This window comes from Petromyzon marinus, chromosome 44 (assembly GCF_048934315.1).
Source record: "Petromyzon marinus isolate PM22_M1 ecotype Great Lakes invasive population chromosome 44, UKy_Petmar_22M1.pri1.0, whole genome shotgun sequence".
NCBI lineage: Eukaryota > Metazoa > Chordata > Hyperoartia > Petromyzontiformes > Petromyzontidae > Petromyzon > Petromyzon marinus.
Window position 1 is genome coordinate 3,032,476 of NC_133710.1, and position 27,920 is coordinate 3,060,395.

The 27,920-nt window shown below is 51.1% G+C and overlaps 1 protein-coding gene across 2 annotated transcripts; it reads left to right on the forward strand.

Moving 5' to 3' along the window:
* Positions 1–13,748: 13,748 nt before the first annotated feature.
* On the forward strand, positions 13,749–27,084 carry LOC116951985 (uncharacterized). Of its 2 annotated transcripts, none has more exons than XM_076073932.1 (4): positions 13,749–14,404; positions 23,975–24,188; positions 24,704–24,818; positions 25,132–27,084. In XM_076073932.1, exons 2-4 carry the CDS (start codon positions 23,985–23,987, stop codon positions 26,118–26,120), a joined length of 1,308 nt encoding a protein of 435 aa, XP_075930047.1. In that variant the 5' UTR covers positions 13,749–14,404; positions 23,975–23,984; the 3' UTR covers positions 26,121–27,084. The 2 variants fall into 2 exon arrangements, with proteins under 2 accessions (XP_075930047.1, XP_075930048.1); XM_076073933.1 differs by lacking the exon at positions 13,749–14,404 and adding an exon at positions 15,990–16,401.
* The last annotated feature ends 836 nt before the right edge of the window (positions 27,085–27,920 follow it).

Genomic DNA, 27,920 nt, shown 5'->3' on the forward strand with positions numbered 1-27,920 from the left:
CGAGGCGATGACGAGATCTGCTCCTTTGGAAAATATAATTACGAGATAAACAAATAATCAGGCAGAGACGCGGAGGGCGTTACAGAGGGGCAGTAATCCGAACAGCTCCTGGCCATGACCTCTAATTGCGTCAGATCTGTGCAGCGACACCGGAATTAAATATGGCCATGCATAAATGATTAGCACACGCTTTTATGTGCAGATATAGATATGGATGCAACACGTGCCCATATACTACGCGAGGAGCGATGACAATGGTTCGTGTGGATTGTTGTATTACGGGACCGTGAGAGGTGACGGGGAGACTTGGGGAGGTCTTCATCCAGCAGTGGATTGAGTCCGGCTGCCGATAGCGATGGTCAGCAACACTGGGTTTGAAATTCCAAGGGATCGTCGGTTGGATCCGATCTCCCGGCACGGCAGCTGAGACCAACGGGACAAGTTTCTCAAATCCCCATCGCCTCTGCCCAACCCAGCAGCGCGCGCGAGCATCGTCGCAGTAAAGTCTATCGGCACATCGCGTGCGGTGGTGGGGTAAAGTGTGGGGACTCCCGCATCTTCCACGACGCCTGGCAAGCGTGCTAGAGGAGACCAAACACCCTATAGAACACCCCCCCCCCCCCCAGCAGTGGCGTGAGCAGGGAATTGCAGGGCTGCGCCGTTACCCGGTGTATATACGATGCATGTACGTGATACAGCTGTGTTTGTTTCATCTCTGCCGAATGGCCTTGTTTCCTAATCACGTTAACCGAGCGCTGGGTTATTCAACGCTATTTTAAGCATTCAATAAGCATACAACCCACCTCCCCCCGTGAGAGAGAGAGGAAGAGAACACGAGACGTCACGGCGCGTGCCGGGAAGGCATCATTGAATGCAGGAACAAGCGGCTTTATTATCGAAGATATTCCACTGGGAGCCCTGCAGGAGAAAGATGATATAGATAGCACGTTTAAGAGCAGTGATGGGGGCTTAGGCAGATCTCCACGTGTCTGTTGCCCGAGGCACTGCTAGGCGAACGCCTCCTCCCCGCGGCGTGCGGGCGACGATGATTGTTTGACCATACTTCACCGCGCTGGTCGGTGCAGGTTGGTGAAGGCGGGTAGCATAGGGGGAGGGATGGTGGTTTGAGGTGGTGATGGTCAGTGACGGATGAAGCTAGTGCGGGGCCTGTAGCATGATGTTATAAATGGACCCTAAATTAAAAAAAAAAAACTTAAATATTAAAACACAATTTTTTTTATCGCATAGTAAAGTAATTGTATTTTTTCATTTGCTATACGGACAGATAATACGACAAATGGCTAACCTTAAACACCCAGTCGTTCATAAAAGTTGAAGGCAGTATAGTACTATAGTAATAGAGCAAGTGCAGCATCACTGAAACTGAATTGATAGTTTAAAAGCATTTAGCGCGGGCCCTTGAAAGTGCGGGGCCCGTAGCTACATGTGTAGCTACTTGTGCTACTAGGATCATCCGGCACTGATTATGGTATCAGTGACGCCGGGGGTGATGGTGAGAGTGACGGTGGTGGGGAGCGGTGGCGCAGTAGTTAGCGCACTGGCCTACGCACCAGGCGAATAATTGAACTGAGCCTTGAATGAGTACCGGGCGCGGTGTGTAAACATCAGCACTGGGGAGACAAAGGCGGCCGGGCGCGGTGTTGGCCACCCACCCTCTCGTGTGCCCCGCTGTCCTTAATAGGTAATCGCCAACAGCACTTGCCTTAACAGTTTATTAATGGCTATCCGAAGGGGTCTCTGTTATTACTCGCCGCAGATGTTAGCCGTGGCTGGGAATCAAACTCAGGTGGAGCCGGTTCGTAAGGCAGGAGGCGCGACTCGCACCCGATTCCACTGCAGACACGTGCCACCCACCGCTCTCTTGATGTGCGGCGTCAACCTTGCGGGCACGCGCAGTGAGCAGTGCACCGCCAAGTGTCGGTCGAACGGCCCCGGGTTAAAAACGACGTCACGAACCAAAAAACCCCTCGTGCCGGATTCACCTCCAAGTGACCGTTTGTGAAACAACCCAGGGCGCTGCCGCCTGCTCGTACGCAGGGGCCCAAACGAGCAAGTGCGGTTTTCGTCCGATTGAGCATTCGAACATTGTTGGAAGAAACAAAAAAACGAATTTCGGGCCACATGGTGAGGATGGCCCCCCACTCCGCCTGGAACTCCACCGGGCAGCCCTTCCCACTGGGCGAGCACCCCGGGGCCGGCCCAGGCCACGCGGCTGGCGGGACGACGTCGCTCGGCTGGCCTGGGAACGCCTGGGAATTACCCAGGAAGAGCTAGAGTCTGTGTATAGTAGTGTATAGTGTAGTGTAGTAGTGTGTAGTGTAATGTATGGTAGTGTAGTAGTGTATAGTGAGGTGTATGGTAGTATATAGTGTAGTAGTGTATAGTGTAGTGTTTAGTAGTGTACAGTGTAGTAGCGTATAGTAATGTTGTGCTGGAGTCTGTCGCCAGGGAAAGGAAGGCCTGGACCACCACTACTCAATACGCCGCGACCCTCACCAAGACAAGCGAACTGAGAAATGTAAACGAATGTCAAGCCGATGGGCGTTTATTTGTGCAGGCATCGGTTTGTGCCCGGGCTGATGCCCATCACCGCAGGAGCACAGTCTATATGGTGAGCCCCGCTGAACGAGAACCTGGCTGGATTCCATCCCAGCATCTCAGCGATGCCAGATCGGTGTCTCTCATGACGCAGAAACTTCCCAAGGGAGTTGTGTATGGCTGGGGGGGGGGGGGTCCAGAAAATTGCAATCTCTTGAAATATGGCCTCCCTTACATTAATAATACACTCACTGCATTTTCTCGAGTAAATGTCAACAAAATAACCATTTTCGGGGTCTCAAGGGGGAATGGGGAGGGAAGCGTTGCCCCATCCCACCCACGGAACCCACCACCATTGTCTCAGACATCTCTGATACGCCAATTATGGATCGCCCGAGTCCACAAATTCATTCTGCAGGAGCCTCTCCGCGTCTCGCTGGCGTCTCCCGCGAAATCGATTCATTAATTTTCCCTCTCTCTCTCTCTCCCTCCGCCAGTTCCCACACGCGCGCTCCATCATAGTGTGTTTCCTGTGTATTAGTTATATATTATGTATTTATTATGTCGTATTCAAGAGAGGATCCATCTCAGCGGAGAGACTTTTCTGTGCCGTATTCATCCGCGGGTGGCGGCGGTGGTGGCAGAGTGATGGTGATTATTATTAGCAGACACAGGCGCCATGGGTTGACTGACTTGACTGACATCACTGGGCAGATGCCCCACCCGTGCGTGACCCGCAATCTGCCACCTCGCTCGGCCCTGCGCTCCGTTCGTTGTTGTTGCTGCGAGCGTCGCTCCTCCACTCCGCGTTGTTGGAGGGCGACTGCCTCCAACTGCCCAGTGGCGTCAGAGTGCACCTCGCCTGGCAATGCCCAGTGGCGTCGTCGACGAGCCTCCACCACAGAGGTTGATCTTGACCACCGCTGCTACCAGTCATCGGCTCCAGATCCTCCTGTACCACATCACCCCAATCTCTTCCCCAGCCCGCGCCCGTTTAGCCTCCTCGATCCGGCCAAATTGCTTCGGCAAGCGCACGTATCCGAGTATTACCTCCATCAACCGCCGTAACCAGAGTTGGCCTGATAACTTTAATCTGCATTGTCTTATGGCTGTTATTGTTTGACTTGCATCCCACTGGAATTATTGCACACAGCGTTGAAATGCGGTGTTTTCTTCTGGAAGACTTTGCTGTTTTTTCCAGGATTTTTCTGTTGCGCGTAGTCACTTTAAGATGTTTCTTTGTTCGTGTTTTTGTTTTGTTGCGGTTGCGCCAGAGTCAAGAGCCGCATGGCTCACAGGGTTATACCTTCTAATAAATGCAACTGAAACTATCATCATCACACAAAAAAAGATGTCATCGCCAGATGAAATCCATCATCGCACGTTCCCCCCATCGTCGTTATCTTACTATCCTTACCACGACTGCCGAATCATCATCATCATCATCATCCCACGGGGGTCCGCCTACAGGTGCCCCTCTCGCTATGGGGGGGGGGGTCCCCTTCCCCGCGAGGTCTCCAGGCGACAGCCCAGCGTCGGGGGAGCCGTTCAGGCAAAGCCGAGGCTCCATGATTCCCCACGAGGCCTATCGCGGGGGTAGGGGGGTCTAATTTATTTTGGCGACCTCTAGGGGAACAGAGCAACAGGCCCCTGTTGCTCTGTTCCCCTAGAGGGGGCCTCCTGATAAAGGGGACCTCCTGATAAAGGGGGCCTCCTGATAAAGGGGGCCTCCTGATAAAGGGGGCCTCCTGATAAAGGGGGCCTCCTGATAAAGGGGGCCTCCTGATAAAGGGGGCCTCCTGAAAAAGGGGGCCTCCTGATAAAGGGGGCCTCCTGATAAAGGGGGCCTCCTGATAAAGGGGGCCTCCTGATAAAGGGGGGCTCCTGATAAAGGGGGCCTCCTGATAAAGGGGGCCTCCTGATAAAGGGGGCCTCCTGATAAAGGGGGCCTCCTGATAAAGGGGGCCTCCTGATAAAGGGGGCCTCCTGATAAAGGGGGCCTCCTGATAAAGGGGGCCTCCTGGCTCTCCCAAGGTCTCCCGCGGAGACTGGAGGCTGGAGTCTGGCCCTCTCACGCCCTCTAGCGCCCCCTCTCGCCCACTGCCCGTGCCGAGTAACCCCCGACCCCACCTCGTGTCCCCTTAAGGGGCCGTCCATAAATGACGTCACGCACCTAGGGGGTGGGGGAGGGGGTCAGACATTTGTGACGATGTGTGACAGGGGGGGGTGTGAGAAATGTGACGTCACATCAAAATGCGCAACTTTAAATAAATATAGACAACACGTTCTACTCAATTAAATATACTTTTTAAATAAACGTTTTCTCCAAAATCAGAGTGCAGCGGCACATTAATTACGCACTACAATGACAATAGTTTAAAGCGATTTTAAGCATGTTTTATATATTGTTTTGGAGGGGGGGGAGGGGGCAGAGCGTTGTGACGTCATATTCGAGGGGGGAGGTCTGTCTTTTTGTGACGCCGTGTGACGATTGGGGGGGGGGGTCAAAATCGCGTGACGTCATTTATGAACGGCCCCTAAACCCAAAAACCCCACTACTCCATGGAGTCCCTTTCGCAAACGCGCTACATCCCCTTGTCCCCTCCCCCCCCCGAGTCCCCCTGCTCCTGATGGTGTCCCCGAAACTCGAGGGGGCGTGACCTCCCCCCGCCCCCTCGTAAGGCAGCGCGGCGAGACTGGGGGGGGGGGTGCCTCAGGGCGAGTTAGTGCGGGGCCCGTAGCGTGATGTCAAATAAATAAATAAGCACCCGGTTGCTCGTAAAAGTTGAAGGGCGGTATAGTACTATAGTAATAGAGCAAGTGCAGAATCACTAAATAACCGCCACTTTTTTCAAATTTTCTTGTTGCGGTTTTCACACCTGATGATGATTGCTTGTGTTGCAGTCGAAACGTCGTGAGAATTTTATTGTTTTATATTTTTATTATTGTATTGTTTCCCTTCTACGTGACTTTACCGAAAGAACCAAGAATGCGGAATTGATAGCTTGAAAGCATTTAGCGCGGGGCCCTTGAAAGTACGGGGCCCGTAGCTGCTACATAGTAGCTACTACACATGTCGCTACTACATGTGCTGCTACTATGTAGTAGCTACTTTATATGTAGCTACTTTTGCTACTTGGAGAATCCGGCACTGTACGGGGCTTCTTCTTCCCTCCCACACGAAGCTGGACTCTCACCGCGCACGAATTGCGGTGCGCGTGGCCGAACATTCCCCAATGTGGCAGCAGCAGCAGCTCCCTCGGCACGGCGAGTCTCGAGACTCACCACTGAGCCCCCTTGCCCCAGCCCACGTGCGCGACTGTGATGATGGTGATCAGTTGAACACGTGCTAGGCCTTCGCGACCAATATCATCTATAATATAGGCGGGGGGGGGGGGGGAGTTGGTGGGGTTAGATCGCGTAAATATATAAATGTGTCGTTAAACCCGCCACCACCCGACACAGCTAACTAGTAATGGTTTGTCACGTAAACAGAACGTGCTAATTTGTCACTAGTACAGCACACCGGTGTGTTGGAGAGCAAACCCACAACATTTACAATCTGAGTACGACGTTTCGCCAGTAATTACAACTAGCATCATCAGGCGGACATCCAGAATAATTGGCTGTGTCGGGTGGTGGCGGGTTTAACGACACATTTATATTTACGCGATCTAGTACAAAAAACCTTCAATAGTATACATGATTACGCAATATCTGTGTCCACTAGGGGCCACTATCGCCCCACGTGATCATCCCCCAGGGCTCCAATTCCAATTCTCCACTCGTTCGTGGTGATTCTTCAATGGGGGGCTTTCTGCGGGGGTCATGCCCCCCACCACCCTGCCCCCTACCACCCTGCCCCCTTGAACGAACTTCAGTGCCCCCCCTCCCCCACTATGGTACCCACCTCCCCCCACCCCCCCGCCCCCCCCGTTCCAAAATAACAGGTCATCACGGCCCAATGCCGATTGATGCCACAGGTTCACACCATCCATTTCTTCTTTCCCTCTGCCAGCCTGTGCAGCGGTGACGGGTCCAACGCCTTGCCCTCTGAGCCGGGAGTCGCACGCGTGGAGATGCTTCGAGGTGCATTTACGATCACCGTTCCTGAAGGGGCGGGCTATGTAAATGGGCCAAAACGTCAAGCGGCCAGCAACGAACGGCGCGATTTGAAAGTGCAATCCGACAGGAGTGAACGCGTTTCGGAGAAACTGAGCGAGGTCGCGCGAAATTGGGTGAAACAAGAGGACGGGAGAGGGAATTGCGAAGTTGAAGTTGTGCGAGGGAAGACGGAGACAAGAGAAGTGAGGTGACCTGTAGTGTGGTGAGTGAGTGGGTGAGTGGGTGGGTGGGTGAGTGAGTGGGTGGGTGTGTGAGTGAGTGAGTGGGTGAGTGAGTGGGTGAGTGAATGGGTGGATGAGTGAGTGGGTGAGTGAGTGAGTGGGTGTGTGAGTGAGTGAGTGGGTGAGTGAGTGAGTGGGTGAGTGAGTGAGTGGGTGAGTGGGTGGGTGAGTGGGTGAATGGGTGAGTGAGTGGGTGAGTGAGTGGGTGGGTGAGTGAGTGAGTGGGTGGGTGTGTGAGTGAGTGGGTGGGTGAGTGGGTGAGTGAGTGGGTGAGTGAGTGGGTGAGTGGGTGAGTGAGTGGGTGAGTGGGTGGGTGAGTGGGTGAGTGAGTGGGTGAGTGAGTGGGTGAGTGGGTGGGTGGGTGAGTGAGTGGGTGGGTGTGTGAGTGAGTGAGTGGGTGAGTGAGTGGGTGAGTGAATGGGTGGATGAGTGAGTGGGTGAGTGAGTGAGTGGGTGTGTGAGTGAGTGAGTGGGTGAGTGAGTGAGTGGGTGGGTGAGTGAGTGGGTGAGTGAATGGGTGGATGAGTGAGTGGGTGAGTGAGTGAGTGGGTGTGTGAGTGAATGAGTGGGTGAGTGAGTGAGTGGGTGTGTGAGTGGGTGAGTGAGTGAGTGGGTGAGTGGGTGGGTGAGTGGGTGAATGGGTGAGTGAGTGGGTGAGTGAGTGGGTGAGTGGGTGGGTAAGTGAGTGGGTGAGTGGGTGAGTGAGTGAGTGGGTGAGTGAGTGGGTGAGTGAGTGGGTGAGGGTGGGTGGTGGGTGGGTGTGTGAGTAGAGGAGTGGGTGAGTGAGTGGGTGTGTGGTGGGGGTGAGTGGGTGAGTGGGTGGGTGAGTGGGTGGTGAGTGGGTGAGTGGGTGGTGAGTGGGTGAGTGAGTGGGGGGGTGGTGAGTGGGGTGAGTGAGTGGTGAGTGAGTGGGTGAGTGAGTGGGTGAGTGAGTGGTGAGTGGGTGGGTGAGGTGGGTGAGTTCGTGGGTGAATGAGTGGGTGAGTGGGTGAGTGAGTGGGTGGGTGGGTGAGTGAGTGGGTGAGTGAGTGGGTGAATGAGTGGGTGAGTGGGTGAGTGAGTGAGTGGGTGAGTGGGTGGGTGAGTGCGTGGGTGAGTGAGTGAGTGGGTGTGTGAGTGGGTGAGTGCGTGGGTGAGTGAGTGGGTGTGTGAGTGGGTGAGTGAGTGGGTGTGTGGGAGAGTGAGTGGGTGAGTGGGTGAGTGAGTGGGTGAGTGGGTGAGTGAGTGAGTGAGTGGGTGAGTGCGTTGTGGGGTGCGGTGGTGTAGCGGTTAGCGCTACGCTGCGCTACGAACCCGGCGACCCGAGTTCGTTTCAAACTCACGGCCAACACCCGTGACGATTATCTGAACCTGGTCCTGGGCCTCCCCTAGGTCGACTCAGCCTCAAATGAGTACCTGGTGCGGTGTGTAAACATCGCCACTGGGGAGACAAAGGTGGTCGGGCGTGGTGCTGGCCACCCGCCCCCCTCGTGTGCAGTTCTGCCCTTCATAGGTGCTGCTCGCTAACAGCACTTGCCCCAACAGTCTGTGAAGGCTACACGGGGTGATCTTTGTCTTTGTTGTGCCCTGCGATGTGGCGGTTGAACGCTTTGGTGGATGAGACAAAACAGGCGGTCCTCAACATGGGTAGATACATCAATCCGTGACCGTCATGGGAACAGTGAGTTTCAAATGAAAGTTGATTTTGTTGTCGTAACCGGCGTGAAAACGCAAGTTACCAGGAAGAGTCTCATTTGCAAACGGGGGGGGGGGGGGGGGGGGTTGATCCGTGTCACCAAAACGACAAAAGCAACAACAAAAAATACGGACACAATGAACAAAAAAATCCCACAACCGAACCACGTGACGAAGGATACAACAAACACCGTAAGTGCTAAACAGAATTCCCTGCAGTGCGAATCACCTCCAGGCCGATTACAGCACAGATCACAAAACCAAGAAGCTCCACTGCAGTGGTCCTTCTGAACCCGAGATGCAGGCACGACCCCCTGGGGGTGCGAGTTGCCCTCTCTGGGGGTGCGAGATGCCCTCTCTGGGGGTGTGAGATGCCCTCTCTGGGGGTGTGAGATGCCCTCCCTGGGGGTGTGAGATGCCCTCTCTGGGGGTGTGAGATGCCCTCCCTGGGGGTGTGAGATGCCCTCTATGAGGGTGTGAGATGCCCTCTCTGGGGGTGTGAGACGCCCTCTCTAGGGGTGAGAGGCGCCCTCTCTAGGGGTGCGAGACGCCCTCTCTAGGGGTGTGAGATGCCCTCTCTGGGGGGTGAGAGACGCCCTCTCTGGGGGTGTGAGATGCCCTCTCTAGGGGTGTGAGATGCCCTCTCTGGGGGTGTGAAATGCCCTCTCTAGGGGTGTGAGATGCCCTCTCTAGGGGTGAGAGACGCCCTCTCTGGGGGTGTGAGATGCCCTCTATGGGGGTGTGAAATGCCCTCTCTAGGGGTGCGAGACGCCCTCTCTAGGGGTGTGAGATGCCCTCTCTAGGGGTGAGAGACGCCCTCTCTGGGGGTGCGAGATGCCCTCTCTGGGGGTGTGAGATGCCTTCTCTAGGGGTGAGAGACGCCCTCTCTAGGGGTGAGAGACGCCCTCTCTGGGGGTGTGAGATGCCCTCTATGGGGGTGTGAAATGCCCTCTCTAGGGGTGCGAGACGCCCTCTCTAGGGGTGTGAGATGCCCTCTCTAGGGGTGAGAGATGCCCTCTCTGGGGGTGCGAGATGCCCTCTCTGGGGGTGAGAGACGCCCTCTCTGGGGGTGTGAGATGCCCTCTATGGGGGTGTGAAATGCCCTCTCTAGGGGTGCGAGACGCCCTCTCTAGGGGTGTGAGATGCCCTCTCTAGGGGTGAGAGACGCCCTCTCTGGGGGTGTGAGATGCCCTCTCTGGGGGTGAGAGACGCCCTCTCTGGGGGTGTGAGATGCCCTCTCTAGGGGTGAGAGACGCCCTCTCTGGGGGTGTGAGATGCCCTCTATGGGGGTGTGAAATGCCCTCTCTAGGGGTGCGAGACGCCCTCTCTAGGGGTGTGAGATACCCTCTCTAGGGGTGAGAGACGCCCTCTCTAGGGGTGAGATGCCCTCTCTGGGGGTATGAGACGCCCTCTCTGGGGGTGTGAGACGCCCTCTCTGGGGGTGCGAGATGCCCTTTCTGGGGGTGCGAGGCGCCCTCTCTCCGGGTGTGAGACGCCCTTTCTGGGGGTGCGAGACGCCCTCTCTAGGGGGTGCGAGATGCCCTCTCTGGGGGTGCGAGGTGCCCTTTCTGGGGGTGCAAGATGCCCTCTCTGGGGGTGTGAGTCGCCCTCTCTAGGGGGTGCGAGACGCCCTCTCTGGGGGGTGCGAGATGCCCTCTCTAGGGGGTGCGAGACGCCCTCTCTAGGGGGTGTGAAATGCCCTCTATGGGGGTGCGAGACGTGGCCGGATTTTTTTAGAAGGTAAATTCGTCGAACCACGAATTAAGCACGGACAAGTCCAGTACAACTCACTTTGTTTCATCAAACCCTGTGTGTTTATTAACATTGTACTTCTTTTGTTTACGATTGAGAACCAAAGGGGTGCAAGACTGCAGTAAAGGTTAAGAACCACTACACTATACACTATACTATACACTACACACTACTATACACTACAATATACTATACACTACACTATATTATACACTACACACTACACATTACTATACACGACACTATACACTACACTATACACTACACACTACACATTACTATACACTACACTTTACGATACACTACACTATACTACTATACACTACACTATACACTGCACTATACGCTACACTTTACGCTACACTATACTACTATACACTACACTTTACACTACACTATACGCTACACTATACACTACACTATACGCTACACTATACACTACACTATACTACTATACACTACACTATACTACTTTATACTACACTATACACTGCACTATACGCTACACTATACACTACACTATACTACTATACACTACACTATACTACTTTATACTACACTATACACTGCACTATACGCTACACTTTACACTACACTATACTACTATACACTACATTATACGCTACACTTTACACTACACTATACTACTATACACTACACTATACTACTATACACTACACTATATACTACACTTTACACTACACTATACGCTACACTATACACTTCACTAAACCAACGGTTCTTAACCTGGAGTGCACGCACTCCCTGGGGTGCGAGACATGGGCAGATTTTTGTAGAAGGTAAATAATCTAAACAAATTAAGTACGGGCACTTAACGATTCAGAACCAAAGAGGTGCCAGGCTGCAGTAAAGGTTAAGAACCCACTGAGCGATAGACGCATGAGACGTTAAACAGGTACAGGGGACGTTTGCACAAATATGTAATTAAACGAGGATACATGTCAAAGGCAATTGCACGTACAGGTTATCATAAGTAATCTACAGTTTAGCATCGAATTGTGATGTAGATGAGTATACGGGTCTCTGTGTGAGTCAATGGGTCTCTGTGTGTGTCTACCGGTCTTTGTGTGAGTCTATGGGTCTCTGTGTGAGTCAATGGGTCTCTGTGTGTGTCTACCGGTCGTTGTGTGAGTCTATGGGTCCCTGTGTGTGTCTACTGGTTATGGGTCTTTGTGTGAGTCAATGGGTCTATGTGTGTCTACCGGTCTTTGTGTGAGTCTATGGGTCTATGTGTACCTATGGGTCTCTGTGTGAGGCTATTTGAAACGATGGAATTCCAGGTGTTTGGGGCATTCACTGAGTGAGATCCGCTGTGAGTCTTTGTTGTCATCGGTGCAGTGTTACTTTAGTGCTGTGGAGCGTCTCAGACTGAGGATTTTTTGTTCTAAATAAAAAAAACCTCGGATCGGTAAGGATCCGAGTTATGTGTGTGTGTGTGCACGTAAAGATGAACGTGACCCAATTAATCTCTATAACAATAGGTTTTACCCTTTCTGGCAACAAAGCAGGCGTTAAAACATCAAACAATATTTTTTCAAGAAATCTTGTCTGCATTAACCACACGTACTTGTGGTGAAAATACGAACAAAAACATGCTCTGACAGTATCTGCATCGTCTTTGAAACTGATTGGTCCAAACCAGAGACAGCTTTCTTTAGAGCCTCGTCTCAAGCAGCGTTAGACCAGAGGACAACGCCAAAAGGCGGACAGCACAAAGACAATGCCACTATCAGGACATTGACAGCTCGCGGCGAGCAGCTACATCATGGAACCTTATTTGCCAGTATCAAAATATAAGGATAAGTTTGACCCTTTCTGGCAATAAAACAGTTGTGTTACGATGTTAAAACACCAAACAGAATCATTTTTCAAGGAACCCTGTCTGCATGAACCACACGGCACTTATGGTGAACATGCAAAAACGAATCTCCTTTCGAGATTGCAGTAACCTTGGTAGTAGCGATAGACGAGTGATAAGGAGGCGACTGACCGCCTGTGAGCGAGCGACTGCAGTGAACCAGTGGCTGCTGGATCGCCAAATCTCCCTGACTTCTGGAGTTGTCGACATGAGCTCCTCACTCTCAACCCACTCCCCCCCAAACGATGCCCTACCCAGCCGACTCACCACCACCACCTCGGCCTCGAGTGAACCCATGTATCACTCTCAGAATTTTCTCACTGTCGGATTTATTACAGCGCAATGCGCTAACCACTGCCCTACCGCTCCCTACATATACGTAAACAAACACACACACAAAAATCCCCGCATAGCCTTTAACAGACTGTTGGGGCATATGCTGTCAGCGAGTAGACTCGGCAGACAATAGGGTTGTGTGGCCAGCACCACGCCCGTCCACCTTTTTTGGTGCCTTACCATACCAAGTAACCCGTTTAAGGCTGAGCCGACCTAGGGGAGGCACGGTGACCGGTTCAGATATTCGTCACTTGATATTGGCCGTGAGCGGGAAATCGAACTCGGGTCGCCCGGTTCGTATAGTGCGGTGCGCTAACCACTCCCCACACATATCTACACATACATCTGGTACACACACACACACGCATGCAGCTGGGAAATGTATGAAATGTTAATGCTCGATTTCCGAGTGCGTCACGCTCTGTTTTAAAAGTACATTTACAAATACAGAAGAGTTTTTTTTTTATCCGGGCAGTCGGGGTCACGGAGAAGCGGGGGTGGGGGGTTGATGGGGGGAAGAAAGAAGGGAGACGCATGGAGGACTGGGATGAGGAAGTGGTGATGTGGAGTGGTGGATGTCACATTGTGTGTGTGTGTGGAGCGGTAGTGTAGCCGTTAGCGCGCTGCGCTATGAACCCGGGTTCGATTCCCGCTCACGGCCAACACCAGTGACGATTATCTGAACCGGTCCCGGGCCTGCCCTAGGTCGACTCAGCCTCAAATGAGTACCTGGTGCGGTGTGTAAACATCACCACTGGGGAGACAAAGGCGGTCGGGCGTGGTGCTGGCCACCCACCCCCTCGTGTACCGTTCCGGCCTTCATAGGTGCTCGCTAACAGCACTTGCCCCTACAGTCTGTTAAGGCTATACGGGGGATCTTTGTCTTTGTGTGTGGAGGAGGCTCGTGAAGGACGCTGCTGGGCAGTTGGAGACAGTCGTCCTCCAGCAACAAGCTTAGGGCGGATGAGCGACGCTCACAACAACGAGCGGAGCGCCGGGCGGTTAAAGCGCAGCGAGGTGACACAGTGGGGGAGCACAGGTGGTGCATCTGCCAGTCATCTCATACCCACGGCACCTGGGTCTCTCCAGTGACCTCCCGTCAGCGAACCTTCCACACTTAACGTGGCCTCAAGGTGCACCTAGCCTGGCACAATCGCTGTGGTGACATCACTGCCACTCAGTGACGAATTGCGGCTTTTTTTGTACGAGTGTGTGAGAGAGCGTGTGAGTAATTACTGCTGATTGTGAGAGAGTATGGGAGCGTGTGAGTAATTACCGCTGTGTGTTAACGTGTGAGGGTGTATATGGTTGTGCGTAGCTATGTGTGAGAGGTTGCTGGCGTGTGTTTGTGCGTTTGTGTGGCTCTGTGTACCAGTGAGTCCGGCTGCGCACAGTGGTTAACGCACTGCCTTACGAACTCAGCCACTTGAGTTCGATTCCTGGCTACGTCCATGCATGCATATACAGGGTTCTTCAACATTTTTTTAAACACTTCTGAGAATTTGCAACAACAACACCACGTGACATGTGCTGCCTCCTCCGGGCTCTGGAGACCACGTGGAGAAGATTCCAGGCCACGTGTTGACAACGATGGCGAACAAGTGGGAGACGCTTTGACTTTTTGAAGCGATTAACATGACACTTGTTATCATTCTGCAGTGTAGTATCCGTTCTTTTTTTTCCCCCATATAGTGTTAACAATTTATTTTGAAGCACCCTGTATATGTATATTGATCTTTTTTTTGCCCCGTACATAACCAACCGTGCTAATCGGAGGTGCCGGGGAAGAACAGTAAACTGAACACGACACATCAGTGGCGAGTGACATTTCCTGAACATCTCCAGAATCTTCCCCGAGGTAAATGCAGACTTAAATGAGTACCCGCTGCAGTATGCAAAACATCACTCCTGCGGACACACCAGTCAGAAGCGGTAGGCTGCAGGTCTAACAGCCTCCTTGCCGCGTGGAGGAAGGGTTGGCAAACTTGCCACCGGGGAGACAAAGGCGTCCGGGCGTGGTTCCGGCCACTATGCCCCCACCTCTTCGTGCACCGTGCAAGCCTAAATAGGTGCTCGCTAACAACATATAGGATCAGGGGGTGGGAAAGCGGTCTGTGCGGGGGGATTGTAAACACAGCTTGCTGAGCGCAGGCCCAAAGGCCGGAAACGCCAAGCGGCCTGCAACAAACGGCACGCTCAACAGTCGTAATCGATACGCGTTCAGACCTCTTTTGATTTTAACGAAGTTACTCTAAGACGTTGGGAAAAGCGACGATGGGAGGGAATTCTCGGGTGGAGCAGCGCGAAGGGAGAAGCAGAAAGAGAATGGTGTGTGACCTGCAGTGCGATGAGTGGGTGAGCGATTGAGTGGATGAACGAGTGGGTGAGTGAGTGGGTGGGCGAGCGAGTGGGTGAGCGATTGTGTGGATGAACGAGTGGGTGAGTACTTTTGTGAGTGAGTGGGTGAGTGAGTGGGTGAGCGAGTTGGTGAGCGAGTGGGTGAGTGGGTGAGCGAGTGAGCGGGTGGGTGAGCGAGTGAGCGGGTGGGCGAGTGAGTGAGCGAGTGGATGAACGAGTGGGTGAGTGCTTATGTGAGTGAGTGGGTGAGTGAGTGGGTGAGCGAGTTGGTGAGCGAGTGGGTGAGTGAGTGGGTGAGCGAGTGGGTGAGTGGATGAGTGCTTGTGTGAGTGAGTGAGCGAGTGGGTGAGTGCTTGTGTGAGTGAGTGGGGAGCGGTAATGAAGTGGTTAGCGCGCTGCGCTACGAACCTGGCGACCCGGGTTCGATTCCAGCTCACGGCCAACACCAGTGATGATTTTCTGAAACCGGTTCTGCGCATCCCCTAGGTCGGCTCAGCCTCAAATGAGTACCTGGTTCGGTGTTTAAATATCGCCACTGGAGAAACAAAGGAGGCCGGGCGTGGTGCTGGCCACCCACCCCCTCGTGTGCCGTGCTGGCTTTCATAGGTGCTCGCTAACCGCACTTGTCCCAAAATCATGTTCAGGCTATACGGGGGGTCATTGTGAGCGAGTGGGTGAGTGTGTGGTTGTGACCTACAGCGTGGCCGTGGTTGAACACAGAATGGTGGATGGGACGAAAGCGACAGTGTCTGCTGAACCGAGTCCTCAACAGAGGAGAGGTGGCACGGGGACAGTGGGTCACGGTCTGCGTGTGTGATGGCACTGCGGCGAGGGATGGATAGGGGCGATCAAAACTTTTCCGTGGGCGTTGATCGACAGCATCATCGTTACCACCGCCACCTCCATCAGCACCATCATCATCACCACCACCGCCGCCACCTCCATCAGCACCATCAAGATCATCATCGCCACCGCCAACCACCTCCCCATCAGCAGCAGCATCGTCAGTGCCGAGAGCCAATCACGTGCGCGGGGCGCTCGGAGTCTAAGCGCGCGGATCGCTCCGCTGGGGGCGCGGAGCGCCGCGTGCGAGTGGAGGAGGGCTTCGAATCGTCGCGCAGCCGCCCACGCTTCGAGGGCACGACAGGAGGACACCCACTCCCTCCGCCTCCTCCTCCCCCCCATAGAACCACGCTCAGTTGTAGACACGTGGTGCACTCTTATTACAACTTAGCACAACTCTGATGGTGCTGTTTGTTGCCGGACGATTATTCGTGTGCTAGCCATTAGGTTTGTTTAAATATATATATACACACACACATACTGGTATATACTAGACACGCAGCTATAGATACATACGCACAGATACCCATACACACCGATTATATACACACACACGCCGAAACATCTACACCGATATACATACACCCAGCCGGACGCGTAAATACACTCACACACACACAGCTGCCGCAACCTTCAGCCGACGCGACTTTCCAAGTAAGTCCGCGCAAACACACACACACACATTTATAGATACGGATTATATTTTGTTCAGCAGTCTGGTTCGGAAGCTAAACGCCAATGTCGATGTCTGCTGGCCACGACGAGAGGGCTTCGTGAGAGAGAGAGACAGTTCGTGTGGTGGTGCTGCTGTTCATCCTCCGTCGAAGGGGGGGAGGGGGGTACAGGCTGCGGTGGGTTTACTCCGTGGTCCAATAGTTAAAGGTCACCCGTGCAGCCTACACGGGCGCTGTCGGGGGAAAGTGCTGTTCGCCGGAGAAACGATCATTCGGAGCGCAGCGAGGCTGGAGCGTGAGAGCGTGGATAGATCACGGATTGTGATGATGCTGGCAATGGTTAATGATGAAGGCACTGCATTGTTACTGTTATTTGTGTTTGGGTGCCACTGTAGCGAGATGTTAACTACCTCGCCTGGTGTGCAGGAGGTCGTGGATTCGATGCCGCACCTGACGCCTGCTGAATATTTGGAGTTTGCGGTGTCTTTCTCCCCGTGGTCGCGTGGATTTTTATCCGGTTTCTCCGGGGGTTCCCTTCACATTTATAAACATCACGCGCTTAGAGTATTTGTCTGCTCAGAATTCCCACGCGATAAGCCACTTCGTTGAACTATCATTTGTGGCCAGGTCGCTTCTGAAAAATAGCTCCGTCCAGAGTGGGCCCTACCCGGTAACGTAAAAGTAAAGTTTAGTTTGTTCATCTCTGCTCACACAGTTCCGTGAGTTTTATGGAGATATACCCAAGTTTGATAACTGTAGATTTTCCACACTGCTGTTCATTGTTATGCCCATTCGGGGAAGGCTGAGTGGGGTTAGCGCGCTGCGCTATGAGGCACGGGAGGCGGGAGAGAGACCCTCACAAAGCCCGTGCCAGCATCAACCACATGCCTCGTCTGCCTGATCACTATTGGCTTTCACGTGCGTATATTGACGACGATACCAATGCGGTAGAGCGAACGATCGCTGCTGATTGTTACGCTCAACGGGTAACGTCAGCGGCGATTGATATCCGAGTCGATCCCAGGCTCGTCTGTTCTGCCTCGTCTCTCCGCTCAATCCGTCTTCGTTAGCGGAGTTTCATTGTGTACGTACGGTGCGTTGAACTTATTTCGCACCGCACGCAGTCCACCGCGCAAATCGGAGCTCCTGAAGGCCGAGCCGCTTCTGCTCGAGTTCGGCGAGCCTGGAAATATTGCCGCACCACGGCACACCACATACAGCGATACCTCTCGCCATGGGGCTTGTGGGCGACTGAGAGCCGCGTGCCACCTACTCCCGTCTACCAGTCTACCCGCAAATGATTTCGACGACGAATGGAGCCCCGTCCTAAACGAGATGAAGACGCAGAGAGAGAGGTCGCCTCCTCGTGCCCACCACACCCGTGCCTCCGCACAACAACATTTTGTACGCATCCCGTCAGCCACGTTGGCTCCTCCGAGAGTGCAGAGAGAGAGAGTTCCACACGAGCACAACTCTGGGCCGGTTTCGACCATTCAGTGTCTCGTCAGCAGAGCCAGGCTTGCTTGCACCAATGCTGGCGAACTGTCAGAATATTGACGTGGGGTCTTAAGTTCAACGCGAAACTAAAAACTACGTCAGGCGCGTCGTTCATTCATCGCGTACGTCGACAACACGTTCAGGAGCTAGATACCAACATCGATGTCTGCTGGCCAAGACGAGAGGACTGCAGTAAAGAGTCCGCGTCGTTTTGCTATTCCGCCTCCGATGAAGAAGCGCAGACTACAGTGGTTTTACTGTCTGCTCGATAGTTTGGGTTGCGTGGCCACAATCGCACTACTCTGGCTTGTCTTTAATGTATCTCGGTGGGTCTCTGGGTATGGCTATATGCATCTCTATGGGTCTCTGTGTGTCTTCCGAGTCTCTGTGTATCTCTATGGGTCTCTGTGTGTCTTCCGAGTCTCTGTGTATCTCTATGGGTCTCTATGTGTCTCTGCGCTATCTCTACGTGTCTCTGAATCGTTGTGTATCTCTATGGGTCTCTGTGTATCTCTATGGGTCTCTGTGTGTCTCTGCGTATCTCTATGTGTCCCTGAATCTTTGTGTATCCCTATGGGTCTCTACGTGTCTCTGAATCGTTGTATATCTCTATGGGTCTCTGTGTGTCTCTGCGTATCTCTATGTGTCCCTGAATCTTTGTGTATCTCTATGGGTCTACATGGGTTTACTATACGGGTCCACAGGTTCGGTAGCATGGTCACAATCGCACTACTGTGGTTTGCGTCTCTTAATTTACCATTCATGAAGGAGACGCGCGCATCGGTCCCGTTGGTTATTCTAAGCACGTAGTTGGCATTAATTCTACAAAGTTGACAACGAATCGATTCGTTTACCGAGTATCGGAAGTCGCTTTTGTGTAAGCGATGCGTAATTGGTGCCGTCCCTGGCCAGACCAGCGCGTGTGTGAAAGCGATTAACGCCAACCCCAGACACGTGGCTCGGTCTCTGCCCGGTTGCAGAGGCAATGAACGCGGTATTTACTCAGACAAAAATACTCGAGTTCTTTGCAATCGTTAATATTAAAACCCCGGTTGAAATGGGTTACCGGTTTTCGGCAAGTAAAGAAAACTCTCTTAATAGATTTGTGTAAATATGAATGTGTTCGTTAAATCCGCGACCACCCCGACACTAGTCAAATTAAAAAGGTTCGTCACGTGAACAAAACGTGCCAATTTAGTTACTAGTTCACCAAGCACCGACGTGTTGGAGAGTAAAACCCACAGCATTTAAAATTCGAGTACTCGTATGTCCAGCAATAAACTTGACACGTTCACTTTAAACACAGGGGGCCTGAGCGAGCGACTTATTGTCCAGGGCTGCTTCTTTGCCTTTCAACAGAGAACCGAGGAGGGGTAGAAATCGACCACGCGGTGATTTCTGCCGCCGTGCCGTGTGTACGTACGGATCGCGCGATCCAATCGGTGCGTTCATGACAAGCGTTCCACTGGAAACGGTTACCGGTTCGCGGCGATCGAATTTGGTTTTGTAATTGGGCCAGTGCCGGATTATCCTCATAGTAAAAGTAGTATATTGTGAAAAGTATAAGCGTACACGTATGTGAATAGCTTATTGTGTATTTTGTGATTGTATCTGTGAATAGCATGTTGTGTATAGTGTAATTGTACACTATGTGAATAGTAGATTGTGTGTTTTGTGATTGCATCTGTAAATCGTATATTGTGTTGAATAGTATATTGTGTATAGTGTCATTGTACACGTGTGTGAATAGTTTAGTGTTTTTTGTGATTGTATCTGTGAATGGTATATTGTGAAAAGTGTAAGTGTACACGTGTGTGAATAGTAGATTGCGTATTTTGTGATTGTATCTGTGAATAGTATATTATGTATAGTGTAATTGTACACTATGTGAATAGTAGATTGTGTATTTTGTGATTGTATCTGTGAATAGTATATTGTGAAAAGTGTAAGTGTACACTGTGTGGATAATTTATTGTGTATTTTGTGATTGTATCTGTGAATAGTATATTGTGAAAAGTGTAATTGTACACGTATGTGAATAGTAGATTGTGCATTTTGTGATTGTATCTGTGAATAGTATATTATGTATAGTGTAATTGTACACTATGTGAAATGTAGATTGTGTATTTTGTGATTGTATCTGTAAATAGTATATTGTGAAAAGTGTAAGTGTACACTGTGTGAATAGTAGATTGTGTATTTTGTGATTGTATCTGTGAATAGTATATTGTGAAAAGTGTAAGTGTACACTGTGTGGATAATTTATTGTGTATTTTGTGATTGTATCTGTGAATAATATATTGTGAAAAGTGTAATTGTACACGTATGTGAATAGTAGATTGTGTATTTTGTGATTGTATCTGTGAATAGTATATTATGTATAGTGTAATTGTACACTATGTGAATAGTAGATTGTGTATTTTCTGATTGTATCTGTAAATAGTATATTGTGAAAAGTGTAAGTGTACACGTGTGTGAATAGTAGATTGTGTATTTTGTGATTGTATCTGTAAATAGTATATTGTGAAAAGTGTACACTGTGTGAATAGTTTGTGTATTTTGTGATTGTATCTGTAAATAGTATATTGTGAAAAGTGTAAGTGTACACGTGTGTGAATAGTATAGATTTTGTATTTTGTGATTGTATCTGTGAATAGCATATTGTGAAAAGTGTACACTGTGTGAATAGTAGAGTGTGTATTTTGTGATTGTATCTGCGAATAGTATATTGTATATAGTGTAATTGTACACGTGTGTGGATAGATCGTGTATATTGTTCTTGTATCCTGTATTAGTATATTGTGTATAGTCTAATTGTACAGTGTATTGTGTATAGTGTAATTGAACAGTATATTGTGTATAGTGTAATTGTACAGTATATTGTGTAATTGTACACGTGGACATCTGTGAAAAAAGAGCTTCATAGCTCATCGGATTCCTCCCAGTATGAAGACATTCTGATTGCTTAATAGTGTACTGTGTACGATGGTACTCTACGTGTGTAGAGTACCTTGTGTATATTGTGTTTGTTTATGATGAACATAGGAAACATTAAGTACTGGGCGCCGCGGTGGTGAGATGTTAACTCCCTCGCCTGGTATGCAGGAGGTCGTGGGTTCTATCCCGACCTTGACGCCCGCTGCTGCTGTATATTTGGAGTTTGCGGGTTCCATCTCCCCCGTGGTCGCCTTGTTTTCTCCGGCTTCTCCGGTTTCTCCCTCCACAATTAGAATCAACATCACGCGTTTCGAGTATTTGGCTGCTCAACATTTCCACGTGATAAGCCACTTGCCTTGAGCTGTCATCTGTGACCAGGTCGCTTCTAAAGAAGAGCCGGTGTAGCTCAGTGGGGCCTTAACTGGTAAAATAAAAAAAATGTTTTTTTTATTTACTCGAGGGGACGATTTTCGATCGTGCAAACTGCGTTTTTTTCTGTTGCTGATCGCACGCAGCCACTGCTGAGCTGTGACAATGATCGTTGTCGCGTTTACCGTTTGCACACGCGCGACTATTTCTTTGATTCGGAATCACATGTTTTTGTTGTGTACACCGCATGGAGGAATTCGATGAGCTGTGGACCCTCTTTTTGCACAGATGTCCAGTGGCTTTTGGCTGTGTCAGGTGGTGGGAGCGTCTTACGACACAAAGATGTGGGCAGCTAATTGCGAGTTGATGTTTTTTTCGCGAGCATATTTGTAGAGTCACGGGGGATTCTGTGACGGGGGGGGGGGGGGGCATTTAAACCGACACGCGATTGGCTCACAAGTGACGACGTCACACTTACACCCCCCCCCCCCCCGTCTATTTAAGACCGAAACAGGAGGGGAGGATTTCTCCCCAACTCTGGCTGTCCCCTGATGATGCTCGTTGTAAACTACTGGCGAAACGTCACGCTACTTAGTGCTGTACCAGTAACGAATTGGCACGTTTTGTTTACGTGACAAACCTTGCTGATTGGCTGCGTCGGGTGGCAGCGGATTTAACGACACATTTATATTTATGCGATCTAACGCCCTAAAAAAAAACCCTTATGGATATTATTCGTCGCGAAAGCGTGCTACGTGGGAGAAGATCCCGGGGCCGGCCCAAGACACGTTGCTGGGGGGACGACATCGATCGGCTGGAACACCTGGGAATTCCCCAGGAAGAGCTACACAGTCTGGGTATCGTAGTGTATAGTGTATAGTAATGTATCGTAGTGTAGAGTGTATAGTAATGTATCGTAGTGTATAGTGTATAGTAATGTATCGTAGTGTAGAGTGTATAGTAATGCATCGTAGTGTATAGTAATGTATCGTAGTGTATAGTAATGTATCTTAGTGTATAGTAATGTATAGGGTATCGTAGTGTATAGTAATGTATCGTAGTGTATAGTGTATCATAGTGTATAGTGTATCGTTGTGTATAGTAATGTATCGTAGTGTATAGTGTATAGTAATGTATCGTAGTGTATAGTAATGTATCGTAGTGTATCGTAGTGTATAGTAATGTATCGTAGTGTATAGTGTATAGTAATGTATCGTAGTGTATAGTAATGTATAGTGTATCGTAGTGTATAGTAATGTATCGTAGTGTATAGGGTATCGTAGTGTATAGGGTATCGTAGTGTATAGTGTATAGTAATGTATCGTAGTGTATAGTAATGTATCGTAGTATATAGTGTATAGTAATGTATCGTAGTGTATAGTAATATATAGGGTATCGTAGTGTATAGTAATGTATCGTAGTGTATAGTAATGTATCGTAGTGTATAGTAATGTATCGTAGTGTATAATAATGTATAGTGTATCGTAGTGTATAGGGTATCATAGTGTATAGTGTATAGTAATGTATAGTGTATCGTAGTGTATAGTAATGTATCGTAGTGTATAGTGTATAGTAATGTATCGTAGTGTATAGTAATGTATAGTGTATCGTAGTGTATAGGGTATTGTAGTGTATAGTGTATAGTAATGTATCGTAGTGTATAGTAATGTATCGTAGTGTATAGTAATGTATCGTAGTGTATAGTGTATAGTAATGTATCGTAGTGTAGAGTAATGTATCGTAGTGTAGAGTAATGTATCGTAGTGTATAGTGTGTAGTAATGTATCGTAGTGTATAGTAATGTATCGTAGTGTAAAGTAATGCAGTGTATAGTAATGTATAGTGTATTGTAGTGTATAGTAATGTATCATAGTGTATAGTGTGTAGTAATGTATCGTAGTGTATAGTAATGTATCATAATGTATAGTAATGTATCATAGTATATAGTAATGTATCGTAGTGTATAGGGTATCGTAGTGTATAGTAATGTATCGTAGTGTATAGTAATGTATCGTAGTGTATAGGGTATCGTAGTGTATAGTGTATCGTAGTGTATAGTAATGTATCGTAGTGTAGAGTAATGCAGTGTATAGTGTATAGTAATGTATAGTGTATCGTAGTGTATAGTAATGTATCGTAGTGTATAGTGTGTAGTAATGTATCGTAGTGTATAGTAATATATCATAATGTATAGTAATGTATCGTAGTATATAGTGTATAGTAATGTATCGTAGTGTATAGGGTATCGTAGTGTATAGTGTATAGTAATGTATCGTAGTGTATAGTAATGTATCGTAGTGTATAGTGTATAGTAGTGTATAGTGTATAGTAATGTATCGTAGTGTATAGTAATGTATCGTAGTGTATAGTAATGTATCGTAGTGTAGAGTAGTGTATAGTAGTGTATAGTAGTGTATAGTGTATAGTAATGTATCGTAGTGTATAGTGTATAGTAATGTATCGTAGTGTATAGTAGTGTATAGTAATGTATCGTAGTGTATAGTGTATAGTAATGTATCGTAGTGTAGAGTAACGTAGTGCTGGAGTCTCGTCGCCAGGGAGAGGGAGGCGTGGACCGCCACTCCTCAACACGCTGCCGCCGCGACCCTCACCAGGCCAAGCGGGCCGAGAAACGAGCGAACGACCCTCGCCCACAAAAGCTCTCTTATCGATAACATCGGTCGCGAAAGCTGACAACCACGCGTTCAAATCACTTCCGCTGCCACCTTTGCCCCCTACCCACCCCGCAGCCCCTCCCCCATGGAGGGCTCCGGGCTGGGCCGCGTGGCCCGCACCCCCAAGTGCGCGCGCTGCCGCAACCACGGCGTCGTGTCGCGCCTCAAGGGCCACAAGCGGTTCTGCCGCTGGCGCGACTGCGCATGCGCCAACTGCCAGCTGGTGCTGGAGCGCCAGCGCGTGATGGCCGCGCAGGTGGCGCTGCGCAGGCAGCAGCAGCAGCAGCAGGTGAGGGGGGAGGGAGGGAGGGAGGGCGGGGCCCTGGCGTGGGAGGGGAGGGGGAGTCTAAAGGTGATACGGGTCTGGGGTAGGGGGTGGAGCCTAAAGGTGATAAGAGGCGGGGCTTCTGGGGGAGGGGGCGGTTCCTAAAGATGAGAAGGGACGGGCCTGGGGGAGGGTTGGAGCCCAAAGGTGATAAGAGGCAGGGCCCCTGCGGGAGGGGGCGGGGCCTAAAGGTGATAAGGGGCGGGGCCTTGATGTTAGGGGCGGGTTCTGGCGGGGAGGTTGAGGAGCTGGGACTCATGTTAATAGGGGACTTGACTGGTGAAGGAATAGCAGCCAAAGGAGAGAGAGAGAGATAGACCGACCGACCGCTGTGCAAAGACAGCCATGCAAACGCGCGGGGGTTGGATTGTGGCATCGCGACACCGCCCAGCGGTGGCGACGGCATGATGGCCCTCGTCCAGCATTGGATAGACCGCGGCTCTCGCGGTGTTGCTAATGCTGCGGCGTTTGTGCTTCAGTCGAGAACTCGTCACGTGGACGCGGCTGCCGGTGGGGTCGTGACCTCCTGTCGCTCCGCGGGTCCCGCACGCGCGGCCCGGACCCCAGGCATCGTGGCGCGGAGCATCCTGGAAGGTGATGATGGCTGCTGATGATCATCATCGTCATGATCATCAGCAGCAACAGAATGTAAATGCATCCTCATCAGCAACATCATTATACTCGTCACAGTAAACATCAATAAGAGCATTGTCACCAGCATCGTCTTCATCGCCATCACAGTGAACATCAGCAACACCAATTGTGCTGTCATCATCACCACCGTACAAATGAAGAACCCAACGGTCACCATCCTCGACACTGCCAACATCACCATCACAATTTAGCTCCACCACCGCCGTCATCGCCACCACCACCTCCTCCTCCTCCTCTCTTTCTCACCTTGCAGGTTATCGTCCCCCTGCCCCGGAGGCTGACTCGCATAGTGGCTGCTCCGGGGCTTCATCCACCTCCTCCTCCTCCTCCTCCTCCTCGTCGTCGTCCTTCCCTCCCGCACTCAGCGAGAGGATGCGGAAGCGCCGAGCGTTCGCCGACAGAGAACTGGAGTCGGTGATGATGGAGCGAGAGAGACTCCACAACCATCATCAGCATCACCTGGTGGACAACCAACCCTGCAGACCCATCGCCCACCTCCTCCCAGCGATGTGGCCACTTGGGGCTTCTGCAGTATCTACGGCCACCTATTTACAGTCCTGCTTGCACGAACATTTTCAACAGCAACAACATCATCAGCAGCAGCATCATCATAATCAGCAGCGCCCATTACCTCTGGACCTCACGATGCCCAAATCGTGTCCTAAAACGCTCAGTGCTCCTCCGATGGAGCTGTGTCCAGTGATGCACTCGTTACCACTGACATCATCAGCAGCAGCATCATCAGCAGCAGCATCAGCATCATCACATGTGTTGATGTCAAATATTCAACCTCTGCCGCGGATCGTGTCAAGTGAAGCAGACACAAGGAACGCTTACTTCTTACAGCTGGAACGTCACCTTCATCACCACCAACACCACCTTCATGATGCTGGTCACCACCATCATCAGCACCAGCGTCAAGATGATGATCGTGATGGTCATCAGCAGCAGCAGGACCTCGGTGTCACCTGCACCTGCCCAAGCGCGCGGGATTTGACCACGCTTGACGCGTGGAGGTCACAGCCACTGGGTCATCACGACCTCTCCTCGGCCTTCAAAAGGTTTCCGAACTCGCAGAGCGCGACGGTCAAGTCGCCAACGGAGCGCGACAGAGATGAGGAGGAGCAGCATGATGACGCAGATGATGAGGTGGCTGTGTTCGCGACATCTCAAAGCAAGAAGTCGGCCTCTGTCCGGCGGCCTCTCCCCTTCTCTGTGGAGTCTCTTCTGCAGGCGTGCTAGCAGCGTGCTGGCAGCGTGGTGGCCTCGTGACGGCCTCGTGACGGCCTCGTGCTGGCCACGTGGTTGGCACGCGCTAGCAGCTTGGTGGCCACGTGGTTGACACGTGGTTGGCACGCGCTAGCAGCTTGGTGGCCACGTGGTTGGCACGCGCTAGCAGCTTGGTGGCCACGTGGTTGGCACGCGCTAGCAGCTTGGTGTCCACGTGGTTGACACGTGGTTGGCACGCGCTAGCAGCTTGGTGGCCACGTGGTTGGCACGCGCTAGCAGCTTGGTGGCCACGTGGTTGACACGTGGTTGGCACGCGCTAGCAGCTTGGTGGCCACGTGGTTGGCACGCGCTAGCAGCTTGGTGGCCACGTGGCTGGCACGCGCTAGCAGCGTGGTGGCCACGTGGTTGGCACGTGGTTGGCACGCGCTAGCAGCTTGGTGGCCACGTGGTTGGAACGTGGTTGGCACGCGCTAGCAGCGTGGTGGCAACGTGGCTGGCACGCGCTAGCAGCGTGCCGGCCGCGTGGTGGCCGCGTTACGACCTCGTGCTGGCCGTACGCGAGCTGTGCGATGGCCGACTCTGGGCGCGTGCTGGCCACGTGCTAACCCGAGCGCGCCACGTCCCCCTTCCTCTTGTGTGCGACGCCGCGTATCCGAGCGCCACATATCCGCCCTCACAGAGTAATTGACCCCACCCCCCCTCGCCGCATAGGCAGTGCTGCATCAGCTACGGTTGGTGTTAGCGTCGCTCTGCAGAGATGTTCACAGACCTGACCGCGTCTCGCCCAGCGATGTCTCATCTTGCGTCCGTTCGCTGACTTCCAGAGCACGGTGGTGTGCGATGCACAGCACGGAATAGTAATCGTTCGCGGCGTCCCTTTGCGGAGAGCATACCAAGATAACGCAGCAGACAATTCGCCTGCACACACCTGTCTCGCCACGTAAAAAAAATAAAATTATCGGGCCTTCTTTGAGTACTTTTCTTTTCAACAGCAATTTGTTTTTAACGCGAGCAAGAAAAACTATGGACCAATTGCAACCATTCAGTGCCTCGTCAGCACTGTCTGACTTTCTTGAATCAGTGCCTGGTAAAGTGCCAGATGTGCATGGGCACGGGTCCTCCCCTTTTGTCTTCGATACGGGCCCTATATTTAAATCGATTTGCTCTTTAAATGCGTCCAGTAACCTATTTTTCGCACGCGGGCTGGGTGGGGGGGGTGTAACTATCAACGTGTACCACCTTAACCCGACGAGTGTTTAACATTCCTGCGGGATATATTGCGCTCCGGGCCGCTGGTATGCACCGCGATAGGTGGCACGTGTCTCGCAGTCGCCACAGCCCATCGCGAGGAGAGGGTACACACACACACATACCTGTCAACCCATACGGTTTACCCCGTATTGGTGTCCAAACGGCGTACGGCCGTTTCAATACGTGTCTCTTTGTGTTTCTCCCATGTGATGGGATTTTGTAGGATGAACATTGAGACTTATAAAAAACCAATAAGGTCTGAATTTTGATTTAAAGCTTTCGTGACTGCAGTAATTCATATTCTTAGTTCTTTCGGTAAAGTGACGTTGAAGGGAAACAATAAAATAATAAAATATATAAACCAATAAAAATTCTCACGACGTTTCGACCATAACACAAACGGTCGTCTTCAGGTGTGTCGGTTTGCATACATTTATTTTTAAACGGTGTATTTATTTATTTATAAAAACGTTAGCGCCACGCGCAGCGATTTGGCAGTTTATTTAGAAGGATTAGTCCATCTATGTTCTGAAAAGAGGAGGGGGGAGACGAAAAATTAAT

Excerpts from the sequence above, each read along its gene's own strand:
- LOC116951985 (XM_076073932.1), top strand. The coding sequence starts at position 23,985 with ATGGAGGGCTCCGGGCTGGGCCGCGTGGCCCGCACCCCCAAGTGCGCG. Across the intron at positions 24,189-24,703 it reads GGCAGCAGCAGCAGCAGCAG|TCGAGAACTCGTCACGTGGA; the intron begins GTGAGGGGGGAG and ends TTTGTGCTTCAG. Across the intron at positions 24,819-25,131 it reads GGCGCGGAGCATCCTGGAAG|GTTATCGTCCCCCTGCCCCG; the intron begins GTGATGATGGCT and ends CTCACCTTGCAG.